General features: G+C 67.0%; 3 protein-coding genes across 6 annotated transcripts; all 3 read left to right on the top strand.

Moving 5' to 3' along the window:
• The first annotated feature begins 586 nt into the window (after nucleotides 1–586).
• FAM193B (family with sequence similarity 193 member B) lies at nucleotides 587–9,830 on the top strand. Of its 3 annotated transcripts, XM_087754203.1 has the most exons (11): nucleotides 637–850; nucleotides 2,736–2,975; nucleotides 3,636–3,858; nucleotides 4,048–4,257; nucleotides 4,539–4,953; nucleotides 5,952–6,147; nucleotides 6,552–6,788; nucleotides 7,288–8,308; nucleotides 8,396–8,471; nucleotides 8,979–9,076; nucleotides 9,729–9,830. In XM_087754203.1, exons 1-10 carry the CDS (start codon nucleotides 656–658, stop codon nucleotides 9,073–9,075), a joined length of 2,910 nt encoding a protein of 969 aa, XP_087610329.1. In that variant the 5' UTR covers nucleotides 637–655; the 3' UTR covers nucleotide 9,076; nucleotides 9,729–9,830. The 3 variants fall into 3 exon arrangements, with proteins under 3 accessions (XP_087610330.1, XP_087610331.1, XP_087610329.1); XM_087754204.1 differs by lacking the exon at nucleotides 9,729–9,830 and having other exon boundaries at nucleotides 587–796; nucleotides 8,979–9,388; XM_087754205.1 differs by lacking the exons at nucleotides 4,048–4,257; nucleotides 9,729–9,830 and having other exon boundaries at nucleotides 587–850; nucleotides 8,979–9,388.
• Nucleotides 9,503–15,912, top strand: DDX41 (DEAD-box helicase 41). The gene is made up of 17 exons (XM_009472159.2): nucleotides 9,503–9,640; nucleotides 9,729–9,830; nucleotides 9,929–10,088; nucleotides 10,175–10,249; nucleotides 10,601–10,661; nucleotides 11,282–11,418; nucleotides 11,669–11,741; nucleotides 11,918–12,071; nucleotides 12,183–12,319; nucleotides 12,518–12,680; nucleotides 12,781–12,912; nucleotides 13,093–13,164; nucleotides 13,449–13,545; nucleotides 13,890–14,039; nucleotides 14,181–14,252; nucleotides 14,421–14,531; nucleotides 14,727–15,912. The coding sequence occupies exons 1-17, from the start codon at nucleotides 9,617–9,619 to the stop codon at nucleotides 14,861–14,863; spliced, it is 1,857 nt and encodes a 618-aa protein (XP_009470434.1). The 5' UTR covers nucleotides 9,503–9,616; the 3' UTR covers nucleotides 14,864–15,912.
• DOK3 (docking protein 3) lies at nucleotides 15,015–18,780 on the top strand. Of its 2 annotated transcripts, none has more exons than XM_009472216.2 (5): nucleotides 15,015–15,647; nucleotides 17,039–17,332; nucleotides 17,476–17,569; nucleotides 17,655–17,827; nucleotides 17,908–18,780. In XM_009472216.2, exons 1-5 carry the CDS (start codon nucleotides 15,015–15,017, stop codon nucleotides 18,646–18,648), a joined length of 1,935 nt encoding a protein of 644 aa, XP_009470491.2. In that variant the 3' UTR covers nucleotides 18,649–18,780. The 2 variants fall into 2 exon arrangements, with proteins under 2 accessions (XP_009470491.2, XP_087610339.1); XM_087754213.1 differs by having other exon boundaries at nucleotides 17,473–17,569.

Raw genomic sequence — 18,780 nt, 5'->3', positions numbered from 1 at the left:
GTGGTGGGAGAGCGTCGTTACTCAGGGATGGGGTGCAAACCCAGACGTGCACCCCGGGGTCGCGTGGGAAGGCCGGGGCAGCGGGCTGCAATGGGCTGGGGGTACCCGTGTGCCAGGATTGGGGTGCGGGGGAGCTGCAAACGCGCACGTGGCTGTGTGTCGGCTGGATTTGATGATCTTAAAGGTCTTTTCCAACCTAAACGGTTCTACGTCTGAGGACGCTGCAGCGCTGGGATGCACCCGGGGTAGGGAGAGAGCTGTGTTACACGGGGAAGGGGAGCAGAGGAGCTGGAACCCAGGCGTGGGTTGGGGGGTACTGCACCTCCGGGAAAGGCTGGGGCGGTGGGTAGTGTGCTGCTCGTCCTCAGCGGGGGAGCGGTGTTTGGGGTCGCCCCGAAGGCACCGGCGGGCTTTAGGACCCGGGGGAGTGGGAATTGGGGGGGGGTGGGGGGGCGGGACGAGAGGCGGTGCTGGCACCTCCCACCCGCCAGGGGGCGGTGTGCTCGCCGCCTCTGCCCTTACACAAAATGGCGGCAGCGGCTTCACGTCGCCGGGCCCCTTTCCCTCCCCTCCCTCCTTTCCCCCCCGGGCAGGGGCCGGACGGGCCGCGCCGCCATATTGGCTGTTGTCCTGGCTGCGGCGGGCCGCGCTCGCCATGACTCGCCGAAGGAACAAGGCAACGGCGGCAGCGATAACGACGAGTAGTTCAGGGCCTCGTCGTGAAAGGATTGGGGGTTCCGACGTTGGTCCTCCTCCTCCTCCTCCTCCGCCACCGGAACCGCCCGCCCCGTCTGAGGTGATGGTGGTGGCGGCGGGCAGCAGCGGGGAGCAGGGCAGAGGCAGCGCTCAGGTACCGGGTTAGGCCCTGCGGCGGGAAAGGGGTTGTCTCTGAGGGGATTTCACTCGGTGCGGGGATGGGGCAGGGCCCGGGGGGGGCCTCCGGGCCCCCCCCGGGCCCTGCCCCATCCCCGCACCGACCCAGGCCTCGGAGCATCCCCGCTGCCCCCCATCTCCCTCTTCCCGCTTTTACAGGGTCCTTTACGCCTTGGGGGGGTGGTGGTAGGGAAGCCACGCTGCTGGGTTGGCCTTTGGTGTGTGGGGACCCAGGCTGAGGGGAGCGGGGAAACCCAAGCCCTTTTCTTGGGGGGGGGGGGGGTTGGGGTGTGGGAAGCCACTTTTTGGGATGGGGGTGTGGGCAGGGCCTGCCCTTGGCTTTGCTGGGAAGCAGATGGTATTGGGTTGCGGTGGGATTTTGGGATGCTTTTGGGAGATGGTTGGGGTTTGGGGGGATCCCACTGGTGCGTGGCATCCTGGGGCCTCATCTCTCCCAGGAGTTAGGGGAAAGCTGATCTCAGGCTTTGCTGGGGAGGGTGAATCCGCCAGCGAGCGTGTCCCCCACCATTGCATGCTACTCCCCTTGGCGTGACCAGCAGCACCGGAGCAAAAGGCTCTGCCATCCCCAGGCTCTGTGCACCCCTTACTCCGTCCCTGCGTGTAGGGAGGTCTCCCAGGTCTGCTCTGGAGGGCAGAGTCCCGGGCTCGGAGACAGCCACGCTCGCCTGGATGGCGTGGCGTGCTTCAGGGGGTGTTCCCACAGTTCCTTCTTGCGGGAGGGTCCAGCCCTTCCACGGGGCGATGGCAGGTGGTTCGAGCATCTGCCAGACAGGCTGCGGGCCGGCTCCCGCGCCTCTCCTTGCCTGACATCCCTCGACGCGCCTGGCTGCTGCTGCCTGCTCCGGGTGGTGGGCAGGGAGCCCGGGGGTGGGCACCGGGTCTGGATGCACGGGGTGGGTTGGGAAGAGCTGTCCTCTCGCCCGCTGTGCATGGCGGTGGCTATGTCTGCCCCTGCTGAGACGCGGGGTGGCCTGGGAGCCCCCTCCTCCCCGTGGCCGGCTGGGCGGGTGGGCAAGGGAGCTGTGCCCCCCCCCGCTCTCCGTGGCCTCTGACCTTTGCTTCACCTTGAGCCTGGGAGACGCCATCTGTTTCGCAGCAGCAGTTCAATGTGCGGCTCATTGTCGCGGGGCCCCGCCGCGGCGGCAGACAATGGGGGCCCCCTTGCCCGCGCCACACCGGCGCTCGTCACGGCTGTCAGGCCTCCGGCAAGCCCGCAGGCTGTGGTCCTGCTCCTGCCGCAGCGCCGGGCGGGAAGCCCCGACCTGGCCGCCCCGTTCGGGGAGAGCGCGAAGCAGCGCCAGGGGCTGCACCCCACCCCGGCGCATCTGCGCCGCCGACTGCGCAGAACAAAGAGGCGAGCGGGAGGGCCCGGGGCTCTCGGATAACGCAGTGGGGGGTCTGCACTGGGCGAGGAGGGGGATTGTGGCTGCCGGACCCCCCTTTGTATCCCTCCATGGTGATTTCTGTGGGTCTTGGCTTTGCCCTGCAAGTCCCCTCAGTCCCAGTGTGCTGCAGGTGCAGGTGGGAGCTGCTGGTGGCCTCCCAGCCTGGCGTGCTGGTGGTGGGGCTGGCTCTTTAGCACGGCGTGATCTTCCCAAGGGTCCAAAATGCTCCCAGCTGGCACGTGGCAGGCTGGCAGCAGCTGGGCAGCCCAAGGCTGCTCTCCTCCAGTGGGAGAAGGTGTGGTCCCACATGTAGCCTACAAGAAATTCTCTGGATTGGTGTCAGCGTCCCGAGGTCTCGTTTCCTGCCTCATCTGCCCTGCACCTGCGCCGAGCCGGGGCCATGCCGTGCGGTGGCTCACACCCGGGGTGACTCGTGGTCTGTGTGTCCTTCTGCAGGTGCTGCCCACCGCGAACCAGTCAGTACAGACGTGCTGCCTGCTCTGTCACCGGGAGCGCAAGGACTGGGGAGGGCCGTCCCACAATGGGCTGGTTTCCCCGGGCGAGAGGCTGCCACCGGACTTCGTGCCAACGCTCGTGCAGAACCTCCTGGGAGAAATGCCACTGTGGATCTGCCAGAGCTGCCGGAAAAGCGTGGAGGAGGAAGAGCGGCGGGCGGTGCAGGAGCAGGCCCTGGCGGTAAGCGATTACGGAGCTGGGGTTGGAAAGGCTGGGGCTGTAGCTCCTGGGACGGCAGCATTGGCCACCCTACGGCGCCGGCTGGGTGTGCGGGTCCCCTCCTCGCTCGGAGCTGAGTGCTTCAGACATCCCAGCCTCGCTGCTCCCTGCAGCCATGCTGCCCTCCCTGGGGCTGCTGCTGGCTCCTCGGGGAGAGAGCGTGGAGGCTTGTCCGGCAGCCTGTGTTGGGTTGGAGCTGCCTGCCTGGTGAGGCTGGCAGTGCCGCTGCTTCTCCGCCAGCCCCGCTCCACTGCGCATTGTGCCGCGCCTCCCTGGAGCGGCAGCGTGTGCCGGGGCAAGCGCCTGCCCCTGCGTGGAGCTTAGGGGAAGAGAAGCTCCCTCCTGCTTGGCTTTATTTAACCCTGGCCTGGTTTGAGCGGGAGCAGAGCTGGCGCGTGGCCCTTGGCACGGCACGGCTGTGCTGGCAGGGACCCTGGGAGCCAGGCTGTGTGGCTGTTGGACGGACGGGCTGTTTGCCACCCCCGAGACAGTGACAGGAGCGGTTCCCACGTGCTGAGCCCCTGCCTTGGGGCAGCGGAGGGGGTCTCGGTGCAGATGCCCTGGGGCCAAGGGCCTCCCCTCCCAGCCCGCTGCTGCTTCACTCTCTGTTTTCCTTGCCAGGTCTCGTTATCCCACACATCCTGCAAGTCACAGTCTTGTGGGGGTGGCTCCCACTCCTCTTCCTCCTCCTCCTCCTCTTCTTCCTCCTCGTGCCACGGCAACTCAGGGGACTGGGACCCCAGCTCTTTCTTGTCTGCTCACAAGCTCTCGGGCCTCTGGAACTCGCAGCACACCAACGGGGCCGCGCAGGGCAGCCCCCTCGGGGCCCCCCCTGCTGCACTAGGTGAGTTGAAGCCGGCCGTGGGGTTGAGCAGAGCTTTCTGCCCCATTCTTGGCTTAGGTGGTTTCCTTGCGGGCACCCAGCTGGTGGGCAGGGCTGGGCAGGCCGGGCCTCTGAATGCCAGGCACCCCTGGGTCCCTTTGCAAAGGCAGAGGGTGCTGGGAGTCGGCCCTAGCTCCGCTTTCCTTCCAGGCGACAAGCACCCCGGCCTCGCTCTCTCTCCGGAGCGCGCCAGCCAGGCGCCTGCCGTGGCGCCGGGGCTCAAGGCCTGTCCCTACAGCCACGCAGCCTCCCCCACCTCCAGCAGCGCCGCCCCGGGCTCACCTCTGCCTACCTCACTCGACTTCTGCAAGACGCTGCCGAAGCAGTTCAAAAGCATGTGCCGGAGGGCCACCCCGCCAGGTGCGTGCCCAGGGGCAGAGCCGGCCTTCTCCTCCCATCCCGCTGCTCCACGCAGCCCTCGCTGCCTCGGCGCCTTCCCCTTGCTCTGCTCTCCGTGGGGCAGGGCTGAATCTTGCGGGGGAGACGGGGTGCCACTGAGGCCCCTCGCGAGCAGGGATGGCTTCTAGCCCGAGCGCCCTCCTGCCTGGGGGGAGGCAGGGTTTGTCCCACGGAGAAGCATCCTGTGCAGAGGTGGTGGGTGGCGGGACAGCCCGTGTCTGACCATTTCTGCTCCTCTGCAGGTGAGGCCTTCCTCTCCTCAGAGCATCATCAGCACTCGGACCTCACTGCTCCTCCCAACAGTCCCACTGGCCTCCCCTCCCAGCCGCCAGCGCTGATCCCCTCCAAGCAGACGTCAGCCCATCCGGGGCCCTTCGGCTCCCCGCCCCACGTCCCGCTGGGCACCTCCCCGCAGGCTGCGCTCTTCCCCGCGCCCAGCGCGCAGGCGGCAGCCCCGAAGCCGGCGTCTGAGTCCCCTCCCGCTGGCACGGTCTCGCACAACCCGGGGTCGTGTAAGAGCCCGCACCTGCCCCCTGCCAACGTGCCGCTGCTGAAGATGCCGCCTCCGCTGTCGGGCTGCGCTCATCCCTGCAACGGGCACTGCAGTACTTCGCTCATCCCTCCGCCTGCCTCCCACCAGCTGCCCAGCACGAACAGGTGAGTAGAGGAGCCTCTGCCTGCTTCCAGCCTCTCTCCTCGCCGGGCGACGCGCCCTTTCTCCCACCCCTGCCCACGGATGTGCTTTCCCCTGCGGAGGGACCGACTGCCCTGGCGTGGTGGTGCGGAGAGCCGCTGCGTCTGCGGGCCAGTTCCGCTGCTGCAGACCCCTGGTCTCTGAGGGTTGAGCTCTTTCTCTCCCCACGTGTCTTCTCCCTGCGGTTGTCCTTTAGTACTGTGGTGCAGAAGAAACTGTGCTTGCTCCTCCTCCAGCTAAAAGACGCAAAGGAACAGCCCGGTCAACCTGCTGTTGGCCAACAGGACCTTTGTCAGTGAGACCCGTCGGGCAGCTGTGACACTGAGCAAAGGTCCTCGAGAAGATGAAGCCTGTGGACTTGTGGTTCTGCTCGCCTGCTCCCCTGGCCCTCTCTGGGCTGCCTGTGCCCTGGAAGAGAGCACGCTGAGTCGCAGGCACTGGTTCCTCTCCGCTGATTAGCGCTCCCTGCGGAGGGCCAGCCAGGTCCCGAGCCGGAGCTCGAGGAATGGCGCTGTGGGCCGTGCCCTGGCTTCCCTGTCTCTGAGCTGGGTAGTCTGTGCCTGTGGGAGCCGGGCCTGCCTGCACGTGGGGATGTCTGGCAGCTGCACGCAGTTCCAGCGTTTCTCACCTGGGCTACCTGCCGCCCCCAGTGAGTACCGCTCCCTGCCCTGGAATCAGCTTGTGGCCTGGCAGGGGGACGCTGCTTTCTGGAGCTCTGGTGCGCCAGCCTCCTGCCTGCCAGAGGCCCTGGGGGGCGAGGAGCTACAGATGTCTTCTGCCGCGGGCTCCTCTGGCGTCTCCCCCGGCGGAGGATGCAGGGGAGGGGGTTTGTCTGCCCTGCAAATCATTCTGCTCGGGCACAGGCTGCCCTGGGAGGGGTGTTCCTACACGCGTAGTGTGGGGCGATTTTCGAGACTCCCTGGCTCCCGCTCACCTCTCGCCCTTCTCCCCTTCCCCTCAGGGACCCCTCTTGCAAAGGGCACAAATTCCCAAACGGTACCAGCTGCCACCCGCCGCAGCCGTGCGAGGCAGACGAGGGGCTCGGGGAGGATGAGGACAGCAGCTCGGAGCGCAGTTCCTGCACCTCCTCCTCCACCAACCAGAAAGACGGGAAGTTCTGCGACTGCTGCTACTGTGAGTTCTTCGGCCACAACGCGGTGAGTGAGGGGCTGGTCTGCAGCCACCCCCGGTCCTCGCGCTCCACTCTGCGGTGAGGCGTTACGCAGCCCATGTGCCGAGAGCGCGGAGGTGGGCAGGTCTGGCCACAGCTGTTCCCTGCCGGCGTATGCATTCCCCCCGCTTTGTTTTCATCCTGCCTCATTAGCCTTGCTGGTCCCCTTGCTCCCGATTTGCAGCCACCTGCCCGGCCCTGGGGCTTGGCGCAGCCAGCCAAACCTTGTGGCTTCGCGGTGGAAAAGAGTTGAGCGGCGGCTGTGCCGACTCGTCTCGCTGAGACCTCGGGGAAGGGAGTGGCTGGGGAGGTCGGTGGGGGAGCCGGGGTTGCCTGCGCGTCACGCTGGCTTCGTGTGCCCACCCGGCTGACAGCGCTCGCCTTCCGCAGCCCCCAGCCGCTCCCACGAGCCGCAACTACGCCGAGATCCGGGAGAAGCTGCGTTCGCGCCTCACCAAGAGGAAAGAGGAGCTGCCGCAGAAACTGGGGCACAACAGCAGCTCAGGAGAACCCGCTGTGGACCACCGCAACGTGGACGAGCTACTGGACTACATCAACAGCACGGAGCCCAAGCCCTTGAACAGTGCCAAGGCGGCCAAGCGGGCTCGGCACAAGCAGAAGAAGAAGGTGAGGCTGGGCAGAGGGAAGCGCTGCCTGGGGCGGGCTGCGGGAGGGAGGTCAGGGCAGGACTGTGCTCCTTGCAGGGCTTTGCCTTCTCTCCCTCACGTCTGTTTGGTTTTTTGAGCTCTGTGTCCTTTGCTGTCCTCTCCCCTGAGGTGACAGCGGTGCCTGGCTCCATGCTCCCCCGCCTCTGTCCCTGCGGGGGGTGGCCCAGCCCTCCTGGGCATTTTTGGGCTGTGCTGTCCTGCCTGCTCTGTGCCGTGTCTCTGACAAACACCGTGCATCTGTGGCGGGGAGAGGCAGTGCCACGATGGCACCGGTGCGCGGTGTGGTAGCTGTTGCAGTGCCCGTGGAGGACACGTGACAGTTTGGGGGCTGTGGAAGATGTGGGGTGGCCGTGCTGAGCGCTGGCCCTTGGGTTTGCTGCCTGACAAAGCTGGTGCTCAGCTAGCCCCGTGGCTCTGTGGCCCAGGGCCATCTGATCCTCATGGCTCCTGTGTTGCAGGAGAAGGAGAAAGCCCAGCTGGAGGCGGAGGCCCAGAAGCGGGCAGAGCGTGCCCCCGCAGCTGGCCAGGCCCGGGAGCCGGCCGAGGAGAAGCTGCTGGAGTGGCCGGAGCTGGAGCTGGAGCGGGTGAACAGTTTCCTCAGCAGCCGGCTGCAGGAGATCAAAAACACCATCAAGGACTCCATCCGGGCCAGCTTCAGCGTCTACGACCTCAACCTGGATGTCAACGATTTCCCCAAGAAGGCAGCTGTCCTGGAGCAGAAGAACCTGCTCTCCCACCTCAATGGCTCCTCCGACCTGCAGGACATAGACCTGGCCCTGGCCCCGCTCAGCCTGGGCCCCGCCAAGAGCCACGCGCTGCTGCGGGGTGAGCTGGGCCCCCGATGGGGCGAGGGACCTGGGGAGCCGCCGCCGGCTCCGGCGGCCGAGAACGGCGTGGTGAAACGCCTCAGCGCCGTGCCCAGCCTCTCCCGCATGATCTGGGTGCAGTCCAAGGCTGCGGACTCTGCCGCCGATGGCAGCGGGCTGAGCCCGGAGCCCAAGGAGGGACAGCAGCTCAAGGGACCGGAGCTGCCGGAGCCGGTGCCCGCCGGGAGCCGGCAGCGGAAGAATAAGCGGCAGAGCGGGCAGGCGAAGAAAGGGGAGGGCGCTGGTGCCATGCCCGGTGGCCAGGCCCGGCTGGAGAGCCCTGGTGCGAAGGGGCAGGTGCTGGGAACCAAGCACCCTTCCAAGGCTGGCGCACCGGAGCCGCAGCGGGCAGGCGGCTGCGCCGAGCCGGCAGAGAGCGGCAAGGGGCAGCCCTGGGGCTGCGGCGGTGCCAGGCCGGAGAAGGAGAGAAGCGGCGAGTGGAAAGGCCGGAGGGGAGAGGGCAAAGCGGAGCTGCCGGAGCCGACGCAACCGCCTGCTCCGGCTGCAGGGGACCGGCAGCCGCCTGCCCCCCCTGCCCTGGGGGGCTCCCCCCAGCCCAAGGGCAAGAGCAGGAAGAGCCGGAACAAGGTGGAGAAATCCAATACCTCGATTGGTGAGTGTCGGGAGCGCCGCCGGCCTCGCCGCGGCCCCTTTCCCCCCTGCCCGTCCAGCAGTGCTGACCCTCTCTCTGCTTTGCCAGATGACGTGTTCCTACCCAAGGACCTGGACGGGGCGGAGATGGATGAGACTGACCGAGAAGTGGAGTATTTTAAGAGGTGAGGGGCGCAGCCGCGGGGGGCTGGAGCCCTGCTGGGGGGGGGATGCAGAGGGGCTGGAACCCTGCTGGGGGGGATGCAGAGGGGCTGGAGCCCTTTCAGCGGGGCTGGGGGAGATGGTGCGGGGCTGGGGGCTGGCTGGGGCTTGGGGGGGACGCAGAGGGGTTGGAGCCCTGCCGGGGGGGATGCAGAGGGGCTGGGGGCTGACTGGGGCCAGGAGGGATGCAGAGGGGTTGGAGCCCTGCTGGAGGGGCTGGGGAGCACACAGTGGGGCTGGGGGGATGCAGAGGGGCTGGAGCCCTGCCAGTGGGGCTGGGGGGACGCAGAGGGGTTGGAGCCCTGCTGGAGGGGTTGGGGGGCCGCAGAGGGGCTGGGGGGACACAGAGGGGCTGGGAGGACGCACCGGGACTGGGGGGGACACAGTGGGGTTGAAGCCCTGCTGGGGGGGACGCTGGGGGGCACACAGCGGGGCTGGGGGCTGAGCGAGGCCGTCCTCTCCCCCGCCAGGTTCTGCCTGGACTCGGCCAAGCAGACGCGGCAGAAGATGGCGGTGAACTGGACCAACTTCACCCTGAAGAAAACCACTTCCAGCGCAGCCCAGTGAGGTGCTGGGAGGGGGCTGCACACAGACCCCCCCCCTCCCCCCAGCCCACCCGCCCACGGCCGCTCGCCTCTCCTCACTGTGCCCCCCGCCCCGCGGGCCCCCGCCTCGCCTCGGTGGGGTCCCCTCCTCCGCGGGGGGCCCCGGTGCTCTCCTGCCCCGCGGGGACCCCCGGGGGCTCCCCCATCCTCCTCCTGCCCCCCCGTCCCCCCCCGTCCCCGGCCGTCCCGTGTCCCCCTCCCCGCGGGTGCCCGCCTCCCCGCGCCGCGGGGAAGGACCGTGCTGGACCCAATAAAGAACTTTTTAATTTTTTATTTTATTTAAACCCCGCTGTTTGCTGCTTTCTGCCGCGCCCGCCGGGGGGGGACGAGGGACGATGGCGGGGGGCTCCGCCGTTCGCCTTCCGCACAAGTTTGGCCGTCGAAGCGACCCGTCCGGGGGGGGGGGGGGCGAGGCAACGCGTTGCTAAGCGACGGCGCCCGGTAACTTCCGGCGTGTGGGATTTACATCCGGGGCAGCGCGGTTGTGGCGCGGAGGCGGCGCCATGGAGGCCGGGGCGGACAGGAAGGTAGGGCCGGGCCGGTACCGGCGGCCCTGGGGCGCCCGGCGGGACCGGTACCGTTCCGGGCCGCCCTCACCTCGCTTCTCCCCCACAGAGGCAGCGGGAGGAGGCGGCGGAGAAGTCCGACCTGTCCGGGGAGGAGGATGACGACGACTACGTGCCCTACGTGCCCGTTAAGCAGCGCAAGCAGCAGATGGTAACGGCGTAACGGGGCCCGGCGCTGCCGGGGGAGGGCTCTGAACGTGCCTCCCGACGCGGGGCCTCTCACTCCGCCTTCCACCCCTTTGCCTCCAGCTGCAGAAGCTGCTGCAGATGCGGCGGAAGGTGGTGTCGGAGGAGGAGCAGCGGGACAGCGGGAGCGAGCAGCGGGGCGACGAGGATGACATCCCCCTGGGGCCCCAGTCCAATATCAGCCTTCTGGACCAGCACCAGCACCTCAAGGAGAAGGCGGAAGGTGGGGGAGTGGCTGGCGGTGGGGTCGGGGCGGCTTTCGGGAGGGACCGAACCCTCCTCACTGTTTCCCTGACTCTCCCCACCCAGCTCGGAAGGAGTCGGCCAAGGAGAAGCAGCTGAAGGAGGAAGAGAAGATCCTGGAGAGCGTGGCAGAGGGCCGAGGTGAGCGGTGGGAGCTCCGCGTGTCTCTCGGAGCTGTCAGGGCAGCAGTAGGGGTGTCACCCGCCCCGCAACGCTCAGGGGTGTTCACGCCCGGGATGGGACAGGCGATCGCGACAGGATCATTCAGTCGGCATCCAAACACCTGGCTTGGCTGAGGCGGTGCCGTGGCAGCCCCTGGGCAGGGCAGGCTGCGGCGTCTGGTGTTCCCGTGCCCAGAGGGGCTCTCGGGTGCTGCTTTTCCTCCTCAGTCTCCGGGCACATTCTCCCAAACTGCCCGAGCAGTTCTCCGCTGAGGTGAAGCGCGTTTGGAGGTGGAGAGCTCGCGCTGATCTCGTGGCTTTGTTCTTGCAGCTTTGATGTCGGTGAAGGAGATGGCGAAAGGTATCACCTATGATGATCCCATTAAAACCAGGTGTGTTTCACAGTACGGGGGTTGTCTTCCCGAAAACATCGCTTCCTCGCAGCTGAGGAGAGCTAGGAGCCGTGCAGCCTCGCAGGAGGAGCACCGCTGTGCGGCCACTGCCTCCTCTCTCGCTCCCCTGCCTGTCGTCTTACCACTGTACAGGAGATCGAAGGCTGTTGAGTCACCTTGAACCTTATTTTATATACGGTTAAGGTTTTCTAGAGTATCTTTACATTAAACTTGAAGACTGGAGGTGGATCGTTAGATCTTGGAGGTGATTAAGCTAGAGAAAGAGTCTGGGGGAGCCTACAGAGCCAGCGCTGCTCGAGGCGGTGTCAGAGAGATCGAGATACGGTCCAAAAGATTTTGGCACGTTCCGTCCACCATCCGTAGATTGTTCTCAGCTGTAAGCTTGGGACTTCTTACTGAGAGCGTGAGGAAACGTTTAATGCACGGAGCTGATGTGAATCTGCTCCCGTGCTCGCACCAGGAAGCCCCTCGGAGCCCCCTGTTTTCTCTGGTGGGATGGTGGAGCCTGGCAGGGAGTTCCCCCGGGCTTCCGCGGGGGCTGCTGCCTCCGGAGCCCCAGCCTCGTTCTGCCCCACGCCCTTTCTCCGTTGCCTTCGCAGCTGGAGGGCGCCTCGTTACATCCTGGGCATGTCGGAGGCACGGCACGATCGCGTGCGCAAGAAGTACCACATCCTGGTGGAGGGGGAAGGCATCCCGCCCCCCATCAAGAGCTTCAAGGAGATGAAGTTCCCAGCAGGTAGGCCGGGAGGGGACAGCGTTCCAGGGTGGGGGACAGGATTTTCTTGGGAAACACGCGTCAGCGAGCGAAGCTGTCGGATCTTTAATGCTTAGCGTTAGTGGGGTCGCAGCTTATTCCCAACAGTGGCCGTGTCGCCTAGCTGCCAGCCCAGGTTTGTCACTGGTGGAAGAGCTGCTGCTGGGACGTGAGTAGGAGGGAAAGAGGAGGCTTCAGGCCATGGATGTGAGTGTCCCTTGTTCTCTGACAGCTATCCTGAGGGGCCTGAAGAAAAAAGGGATCCAGCAGCCAACACCCATACAGATCCAGGGCATCCCCACGATGTGAGTGCTCTGTCCCCGGCCCAGAGTGGGGAGCGGTTGCTCCCTGCAGCCCCCCCAGCCGTGGGTGCCGGGTGCTCCTCCCTGGTGACGGACGCACCCTGTCACCGTGCTCGGCCCTGGAGGCCTGAGCCGCTCTGCGACGCTCCTCCTCACCGCCGGCCCCGTTTCTCTGCCAGCCTCTCGGGAAGGGACATGATTGGCATTGCCTTCACCGGCTCTGGGAAGACCTTGGTGTTCACCCTCCCGGTGATCATGTTCTGCCTGGAGCAGGAGAAGAGGCTGCCGTTTTCCAAGCGAGAGGGACCCTACGGACTCATCATCTGTCCCTCGGTGAGTGTCGGGGGCGTGGTGACATGCGGGAAGAAGCTTCGATCGATATTCAGCAGCAATCCCAGATCCTCCCCGCACGGAGGCGTAGGAATGAGTGTTTTGTCTCTGCAGCGGGAGCTGGCCCGGCAGACCCACGGCATCATTGAGTACTACTGTCGCCTGCTGCAGGAGGACGGCCTGCCCCCGCTGCGCTGCGCCCTCTGCATCGGGGGCATGTCTGTCAAGGAGCAGATGGAGACGATCAAACAGTAAGATCTTTTTTTTTGGGGGGGGTTGTGGGGCTGGAACTGTGCTCTGTTTTCTGGCGGGGGGGCTAAGGGGTGGCACCCTGGCTGGCTGGCTTCGGGAAGGCGTGGGGGCGAAGGTGACATGCCAAGCAGGTGTTGCCTTCCCTGCACGGAGCAGGAATTTTGAGCGCCCGGCCGCGGCCTTCTCTCGTCCCACAGTGGCGTACACATGATGGTGGCCACCCCTGGCCGCCTGATGGACCTGCTGCAGAAGAAGATGGTGAGCCTGGACATCTGCCGTTACCTGGCCTTGGATGAGGCTGACAGGATGATCGATATGGGCTTTGAGGGGGACATCCGTACCATCTTCTCCTACTTCAAGGTACTGAGCTGGCACCGTACGAGCACCCTGAAACTCAATCCCCGCACCCGCCTGGTTGGGTGGGTGCTAAATCCTTGCCTGCACTGCGTTCCCCGCGCAGGGCCAGCGGCAGACCCTCCTCTTCAGTGCCACGATGCCCAAGAAGATCCAGAACTTTGCCAAGAGCGCCCTGGTGAAGCCCATCACCATTAACGTTGGGCGAGCGGGTGCTGCCAGCCTGGACGTCGTGCAGGTGAGGTAGTTGGCTGCTCCCCCATGGCTGTGTGGGAGGCCAACGCCGTTCATGAGGGCACTTGATGTGTCCCTGTCAGGGAGCTGGGGTTCCCAGCCCTCCTTCCCAAGAGGTTAAGGGATACAAAGCAAGGCCAGTTTCTCTGCTGCCTGCCTGACTCAGCTCTGTGCTTGTTCCTAGGAAGTGGAGTACGTGAAAGAGGAGGCCAAGATGGTTTACCTCCTTGAGTGCCTGCAGAAGACCCCGCCGCCCGTGAGTAGCGCGCTCTGGCAGCGTGGCCGGGGGCAGCACGGGCGCACCGCAGCGCCGGGGCACGGGCGGAGCTGGCAGCGGAGATGCGGCCGTGGTGCTGCAGGGCTCTGCCATGGGTAGGCGTGCGAGCGAGCTGTGCTCCGCGCGTGAGCCGGTCCTGGGCCCAGTGCTGTTGCGTGTTCTGCTCAGCAAGAGGGAGTGGGGTTCCCGGGGCGCGTTGTGCTGGTGCCAGCGGTGCCAGCCCGCAGAAAGGCGGCTCTTCCGTGATGTCTGTGCTGCCGCAGGTGCTGATCTTTGCCGAGAAGAAGGCGGATGTCGATGCGATCCATGAGTACCTGCTGCTCAAGGGTGTGGAAGCTGTGGCCATCCATGGAGGGAAAGGTCAGTGAGGGTGTCGGGGAGGCCTGGGCCGTGGCGTGGCCCCGCTCCGGCCAGGGTGGTACGTGGCCACGGGAGGCCCCAGCAGGCAGCCGTTTGTGTGAGGAAGGGCTGTGGCAGCGTCAGGAGCGAACGCCGTGTTGTGCGGAGCAGGCGTAAACGCAGTGCGGGTCCCTGTGGGAGCTGGAGGTCCCTCTGCTCCTTTATTTGAGGAAAGGCTGAGTAGGCCCCCTCTCCCTGGGGGAGCCCTGGTTGAGCGATGCTCGGCTCTGAGGCCATAGCGGTTGCCGCAAGAGGTAGGACTGGTTGCTCTGCCCTTGCTGATCTTCTCTGTTGCACCTTTGCAGATCAGGAGGAACGGACAAAAGCCATCGAGGCCTTCCGGGATGGGAAGAAGGATGTCCTGGTTGCTACTGACGTCGCTTCCAAGGGCCTGGACTTCCCAGCCATCCAGCACGTCATCAACTACGACATGCCGGAGGAGATTGAGAATTACGGTGGGGACTGGGCCCCATGGGGGACCAAGGACGGTGCAGCGGGGTGGCCGCAGAGGCCAGCGAGGCTCTGCGGGGGCTGGGGGCAGGGATGGTCTGTCACAGTGCGTTTACCCAGGCCTGATCCTCTCTCTTTCTCCACAGTTCACCGTATCGGGCGTACAGGCCGCTCGGGCAACACCGGCATTGCCACCACTTTCATCAACAAGGCCTGCGGTGAGAAACGGCGCGGGGCTGGGGGCTGTGGGAGGCAGCTGGGCGGTGGAGTGGCCTCCCCCAGGGCTGTTCCTGAGTGAGCGGGGACAAGCCGTGACGGCCCGCGGAGGAGAGATGGTGGTGCGACCACTGCGCGGGCTGCGTCTGACCCGTGTCTCTGCCCCCCAGACGAGTCGGTGCTGATGGACCTGAAGGCCCTGCTCCTGGAGGCGAAGCAGAAGGTGCCGCCTGTCCTCCAGGTGCTGCACTGCGGGGACGAGACCATGCTGGACATCGGAGGTGAGAGATCCCGGGCTGGCGCGGGGACCTCCTGCAGGGCTTCTGGGAGAGACCTGGGCTGCGGACGAGACCCCCGGCTCCCCGGGCAATTCTTGCCTGCCTCGGGGCTGCCGTTGCCCCTCTGCTTTTGGGGTGGGGGGGGGTCGCTCTCCCAGCGTGGCACGGCTCCCCCTGACCTCGTCCCTCTCGTTGCAGGTGAGCGGGGATGCGCCTTCTGCGGCGGCCTGGGCCATCGCATCACCGACTGCCCCAAGCTGGAGGCCATGCAGACCAAGCAAGTCAGCAACATCGGCCGCAAGGACTACCTGGCCCACAGCTCCATGGACTTCTAGCCCAGGGAGCGCGTTGCCCCCTGCGCAGGCCTTGGCTCCTTTGCAGCCAGGGCAGCGGCCCTCGCCTTTCCCAAGCCCAGGGGCCTGTCCTGCGCTGCTGTGGCCCCTTTTCCAGGCATTTGGCCACTGGGGCTGTTGCCAGCTCAGCCTGATGAAGCTCCTGCCCCGGGAGGAAACGTGTGGAGCTGTGCTGCAACAGCCCGTTATGTCAGTGGTGCGTTGGGCAAGCAGGGAGTGGTGCCTGCAGGGAGGAGAAAGCCCCAGGTGGGGCAACTGGTGGGTGGCCAGTTGCCTGCTGCCCCTGCTAGCCCCCTGCAGCGGCCTGGCCAGGGTTTTATGTCGCTCCTCTCGGAAGCCCCTCGATTCTTCCAGGACCGTCCCCCTTACCTGGTTTCGCGCATCCTCAGTGGGTGCCTGTTCCCGTGTCCCCCAAACGCGCTCCGATGCAGCCGGGGCGAGGCTCGCATCAGGCGGCCCCCTCGGCGCTTCCTGTGCTCTGCCTGCGCGTGTTCTGCCCCGCTGCCCCTCTGCGAGGGGGAGGGCGGACAGACGGACACCTCCTGTGGCCCAACCTCTCCCCCTCATCCCACACACCGAAAAGGGGAAGTCGCTGAGAGAAGGAAGTCTGCCCCATGCAGTTGCTTCAGCTGCAGCAGTCACATTTTCTCCGCTGCTGGTAGCCCGAGTCCCCGATCCTTGCGCTGGCTGCCAGGGTGGCGCTGGGCCCATGGAGAGACCGGTGAAGGATGGGATCCTCTATGTGCAGCACTGCAAATTTGGGAAGGTAATGGGTGTATTTGGGGCTGGGTACGGGGTTTGCCCTGATCTGTCTTGATGCCAGGCCTGGGGCTGGGCCCTCGGCAGCCTGGGAAGGGGGGACTGGAGCCAGACCCCTCGGAGCTGCCCCTGGGGGGGTTTGGGGCCCTCCCTGGTGCCGGGGGGACTCATCCGTGCAAGCACCTGCTCGGGCTCGCCCCTGCGCGCGGGGTCCCTCTTCTCGCTTGGTCACCGCGCGATTCGCGACGAAACAATAAACGCGTGTTAACGAGGCACGGCTCCAGCGTGTGCATGGGAGCAGGGCACCGGGGCAGCGCGTGGGACGCGGCTCTGCGCCGAGCCTGGCCCTGGGGTGCCAGTGCCATCCATGGGGCACCCGTCACCGCTTGGCCCGCTGCCCCGGACCCTCGGGGTGGGCACCGAGTGCCGCAGCCCTGCAGGCACAGTACGGGTGACGCGGTGGGTGTCCCCACAGGGTCGAGCAAGCTCGAGGGAGCTGCGAGGTGGGTGTTGGCGAAACAGGTCCCACCGGCGCACTGGCCTTGCCTTAGCGGCGTCCCCTCTGCCACGGTGGGGCGGCCGTGCCCCCACGGGGGGCTCGGTGGATGTGCGGAGCTGCCATCACGCTCCGACCTCCCTGCCGAGCTGGAGCCGAGTCCTGGCACTGAAGCGGGCAGGACCTGCCTGCGTGGGGCCGGTGCCCTGCCTGCGCAGGGCCGGTGCCCTGCTGCGTAGGAGGCAGGCGGGCTGGCGGCGGGGGGGTATTTTGGGTGCTTGGCTGCATCTGGTTTCTGCAGGGCGGAGGCTCTGGTGCGTTTTTGAGGTGCGTGGGGGTACGTGCCCCCTCTATCCCGTGACGGGCCGGGAAGGTGCTGGTGCCGCAGAGCCTCCCCTGGGAGGAAGCGGGCTGCGAGCTGCAGGGCCTGGCCGTGCTCAGCAGAAGCGAGGCTGCCAGCAGGAGCCTCAGCAGCTCAAAATGGCTTTAATTTGCATCAGGGTCTGTCCTGAGAACAGCTCGAGAGCTCAGCTGCAGCGGCGGCAGGCTGGCACTTGCAGCGGGGAACAAAGAGCAGGACCTGGTGCTCGGCGAGCCGGGAGCGAGCGTGACTCACCCGGCGAGCCAGGCCGAGCTCGCTCGGGGTGAGGCTCCCCCCTCGACCCAGCTTTAGGACTGCCCTGCCCCGCAGCCCCCAGGGTCTGCCCTGGCCCTGGCTCTCCCGCAGCACCCGCTGGGTGTGGGCAGGGACCCCCCGTGCCCCCTCCTGCCCCTCACGGCTCTTCCCAACCACTGCCAGCCCTGCATGGAGGCCAGTGCCGCGAGGACGCAGCGGGCAGCTCTTTGCTGACTCTTTTTTTCTTTTTTTTTTTTCCCCTGCCTGCGCCCTTCCCACACCACAGAGGTCCTGGAGGAAGATGCGAGCCCAGCTCTTTGCCGCCAGCCCCTCCGGCGTGGCCCGCATGGAGAAGTTCGACGTGCGGGATGACGGTACGGCGTTGGAGAAGACCTCCCTGAAGCGGTGTGCCCGCCGGGTGATCCGCCTCTCGGACTGCGTCTCTGTGGGCCCGGCAGGCACCGAGAGCTGCCCCAAAGCCACCGCCGCCTTCTACCTCACCACCACGGAAAAGAACTACGTGCTGGCGGCCGAGCAGCGGGATGAGTGGATCGCCCAGCTCTGCCAGTTGGCCTTCCAGGTACCGTGGGGTCCGGCATAGCCGGGACCCCTCACGCTGCTCCTGGCTCGGGTGTGCCAGGGAGGTCTGGGGTGCGTGGGCAGGCAGGGGGGCTCGCGCTCCCCCGGTTGGGGGGCTGCGCTCACATCCCTCTGTTTCAGAAGGGTGCGAAGGAGACGGCGCAGAGCAGTGCCAGGAGCCAGCCCAGCCCCGCTGTCCCCATGGAGGAGAACTCCCTCTATTCCTCCTGGCAGGACCGTACGTGCAGGGGTGGTGGATGGGGCTGGGGTGGGCTCCGGCTCGGCGCCGCGGTGCTGACTCCCGCCTTGCTCTGCTCCCGTAGTGACCGAATTCCTGGTGCTGGTGGTCCGGACAGACGCGGCCGCCCGCTGCGGCCTGCACGGGCACTACGTGCTCTCGGCCCTTCCCCAGAGCCTGACGCTGAAGGACCCGCAGTCCCGCCAGCCCCTGCTCACCTGGCCCTACCCCTTCCTCCGCAAGTTTGGCCAGGATCAGGTGCGTGCCTCCCCCTTCCCTGGGGCTACTGGCTGCCCGGGGCGGCTGCCAGCCCCTCACCCTCTCCTCTGGCCCCGCAGACCGTCTTCTCCTTCGAGGCCGGCCGCCGCAGCGACTCCGGCGAGGGCACCTTCACCTTCAGCACCCCTCGAGCCCCGGAGCTCTGCCGGGCTGTGACCGCTGCCATCGCCTGCCAGCAGCAGGGCAAGGACGCCCCAGACCCCCGCCTTTTCTGTGCCCCGGACCCCCAGCTCTCCGCCCAGGGCCTCGAGCCCCAGCCCTGGCTCCCTGGGGCCGAGGAGCCCCAGCCCAGCCCGCCCCTGGGGGGGGCACAGCCTGCCTCCCACCCCCCCGCCAGCCTTCTCCGCTTCCCCCCGCCGGAGCCAGAGCCCACAGGCCCCATCGTCTACGCTTCCATTGCCCGGGGCCAGCAGCCCCTCTTCGGGCCAGGGCAGCCGGGCCCCAGCGAACCCTGGGTCGCCGGGAAGCTGCCCCCCGAGCATCTCTATGAGAACATCTTCACCGCGGAGCCGGGTCCTGCCGGGGCGGAGGAGGAGGAGGAAGAGGAGGAAGGGCAGTGGGAGCTGGGGTGCCGGCAGGCCCCCGAGGGCCACAGCAGCGAGGCAGGCCCCCTCTATGACAACCGGGCCGCGCTGGCCCAGCTGCCGCGGGGCAGCCCCCAGCCCCCCGAGCAGCGCTGGGGCCGTGGGGGGCAGGAGGCGCCGCCGGGGCGCCCCGGGCACAAGCCCCAGAGCAACCTCCGGGCTAAACTGGTGCGGCTGCTCAGCCGGGAGACCCCCGGCCCGCGGGACTGGGCCTGAGGCCGTGCTGGATGCCCGTTCGGTGGTGCGGTGCGGTGAATAAACAGCCTGGGCCGGACGGGGCTCTGCCGGTGCAGCGGGGGCGGGCGGGGGTCGGTCCCGGGGCCGGGGGGGGGGCAGCCCGCGCCTCCC

Source organism: Nipponia nippon, unplaced genomic scaffold (genome assembly GCF_047370975.1).
Source record: "Nipponia nippon isolate SJK-2023a ecotype South Korea unplaced genomic scaffold, ASM4737097v1 scaffold_17, whole genome shotgun sequence".
Classification (NCBI taxonomy): Eukaryota; Metazoa; Chordata; class Aves; order Pelecaniformes; family Threskiornithidae; genus Nipponia; species Nipponia nippon.
The sequence above is the reverse complement of the archived record's forward strand: the minus strand, read 5'-3'. Positions and strand labels throughout refer to the sequence as shown.

Coding starts and splice junctions, on each gene's coding strand:
- DOK3 (XM_087754213.1), top strand. CDS start 15,015: ATGAAGCTCCTGCCCCGGGAGGAAACGTGTGGAGCTGTGCTGCAACAG. Junction 17,570..17,654: donor CTATTCCTCCTGGCAGGACC/GTACGTGCAGGG, acceptor CTGCTCCCGTAG/TGACCGAATTCCTGGTGCTG. Junction 17,828..17,907: donor GCAAGTTTGGCCAGGATCAG/GTGCGTGCCTCC, acceptor CTGGCCCCGCAG/ACCGTCTTCTCCTTCGAGGC.
- FAM193B (XM_087754203.1), top strand. CDS start 656: ATGACTCGCCGAAGGAACAAGGCAACGGCGGCAGCGATAACGACGAGT. Junction 851..2,735: donor AGGGCAGAGGCAGCGCTCAG/GTACCGGGTTAG, acceptor GTCCTTCTGCAG/GTGCTGCCCACCGCGAACCA. Junction 8,309..8,395: donor GAAATCCAATACCTCGATTG/GTGAGTGTCGGG, acceptor CTGCTTTGCCAG/ATGACGTGTTCCTACCCAAG.
- DDX41 (XM_009472159.2), top strand. CDS start 9,617: ATGGAGGCCGGGGCGGACAGGAAG. Junction 12,072..12,182: donor GACTCATCATCTGTCCCTCG/GTGAGTGTCGGG, acceptor TTGTCTCTGCAG/CGGGAGCTGGCCCGGCAGAC. Junction 12,913..13,092: donor CCAGCCTGGACGTCGTGCAG/GTGAGGTAGTTG, acceptor GCTTGTTCCTAG/GAAGTGGAGTACGTGAAAGA.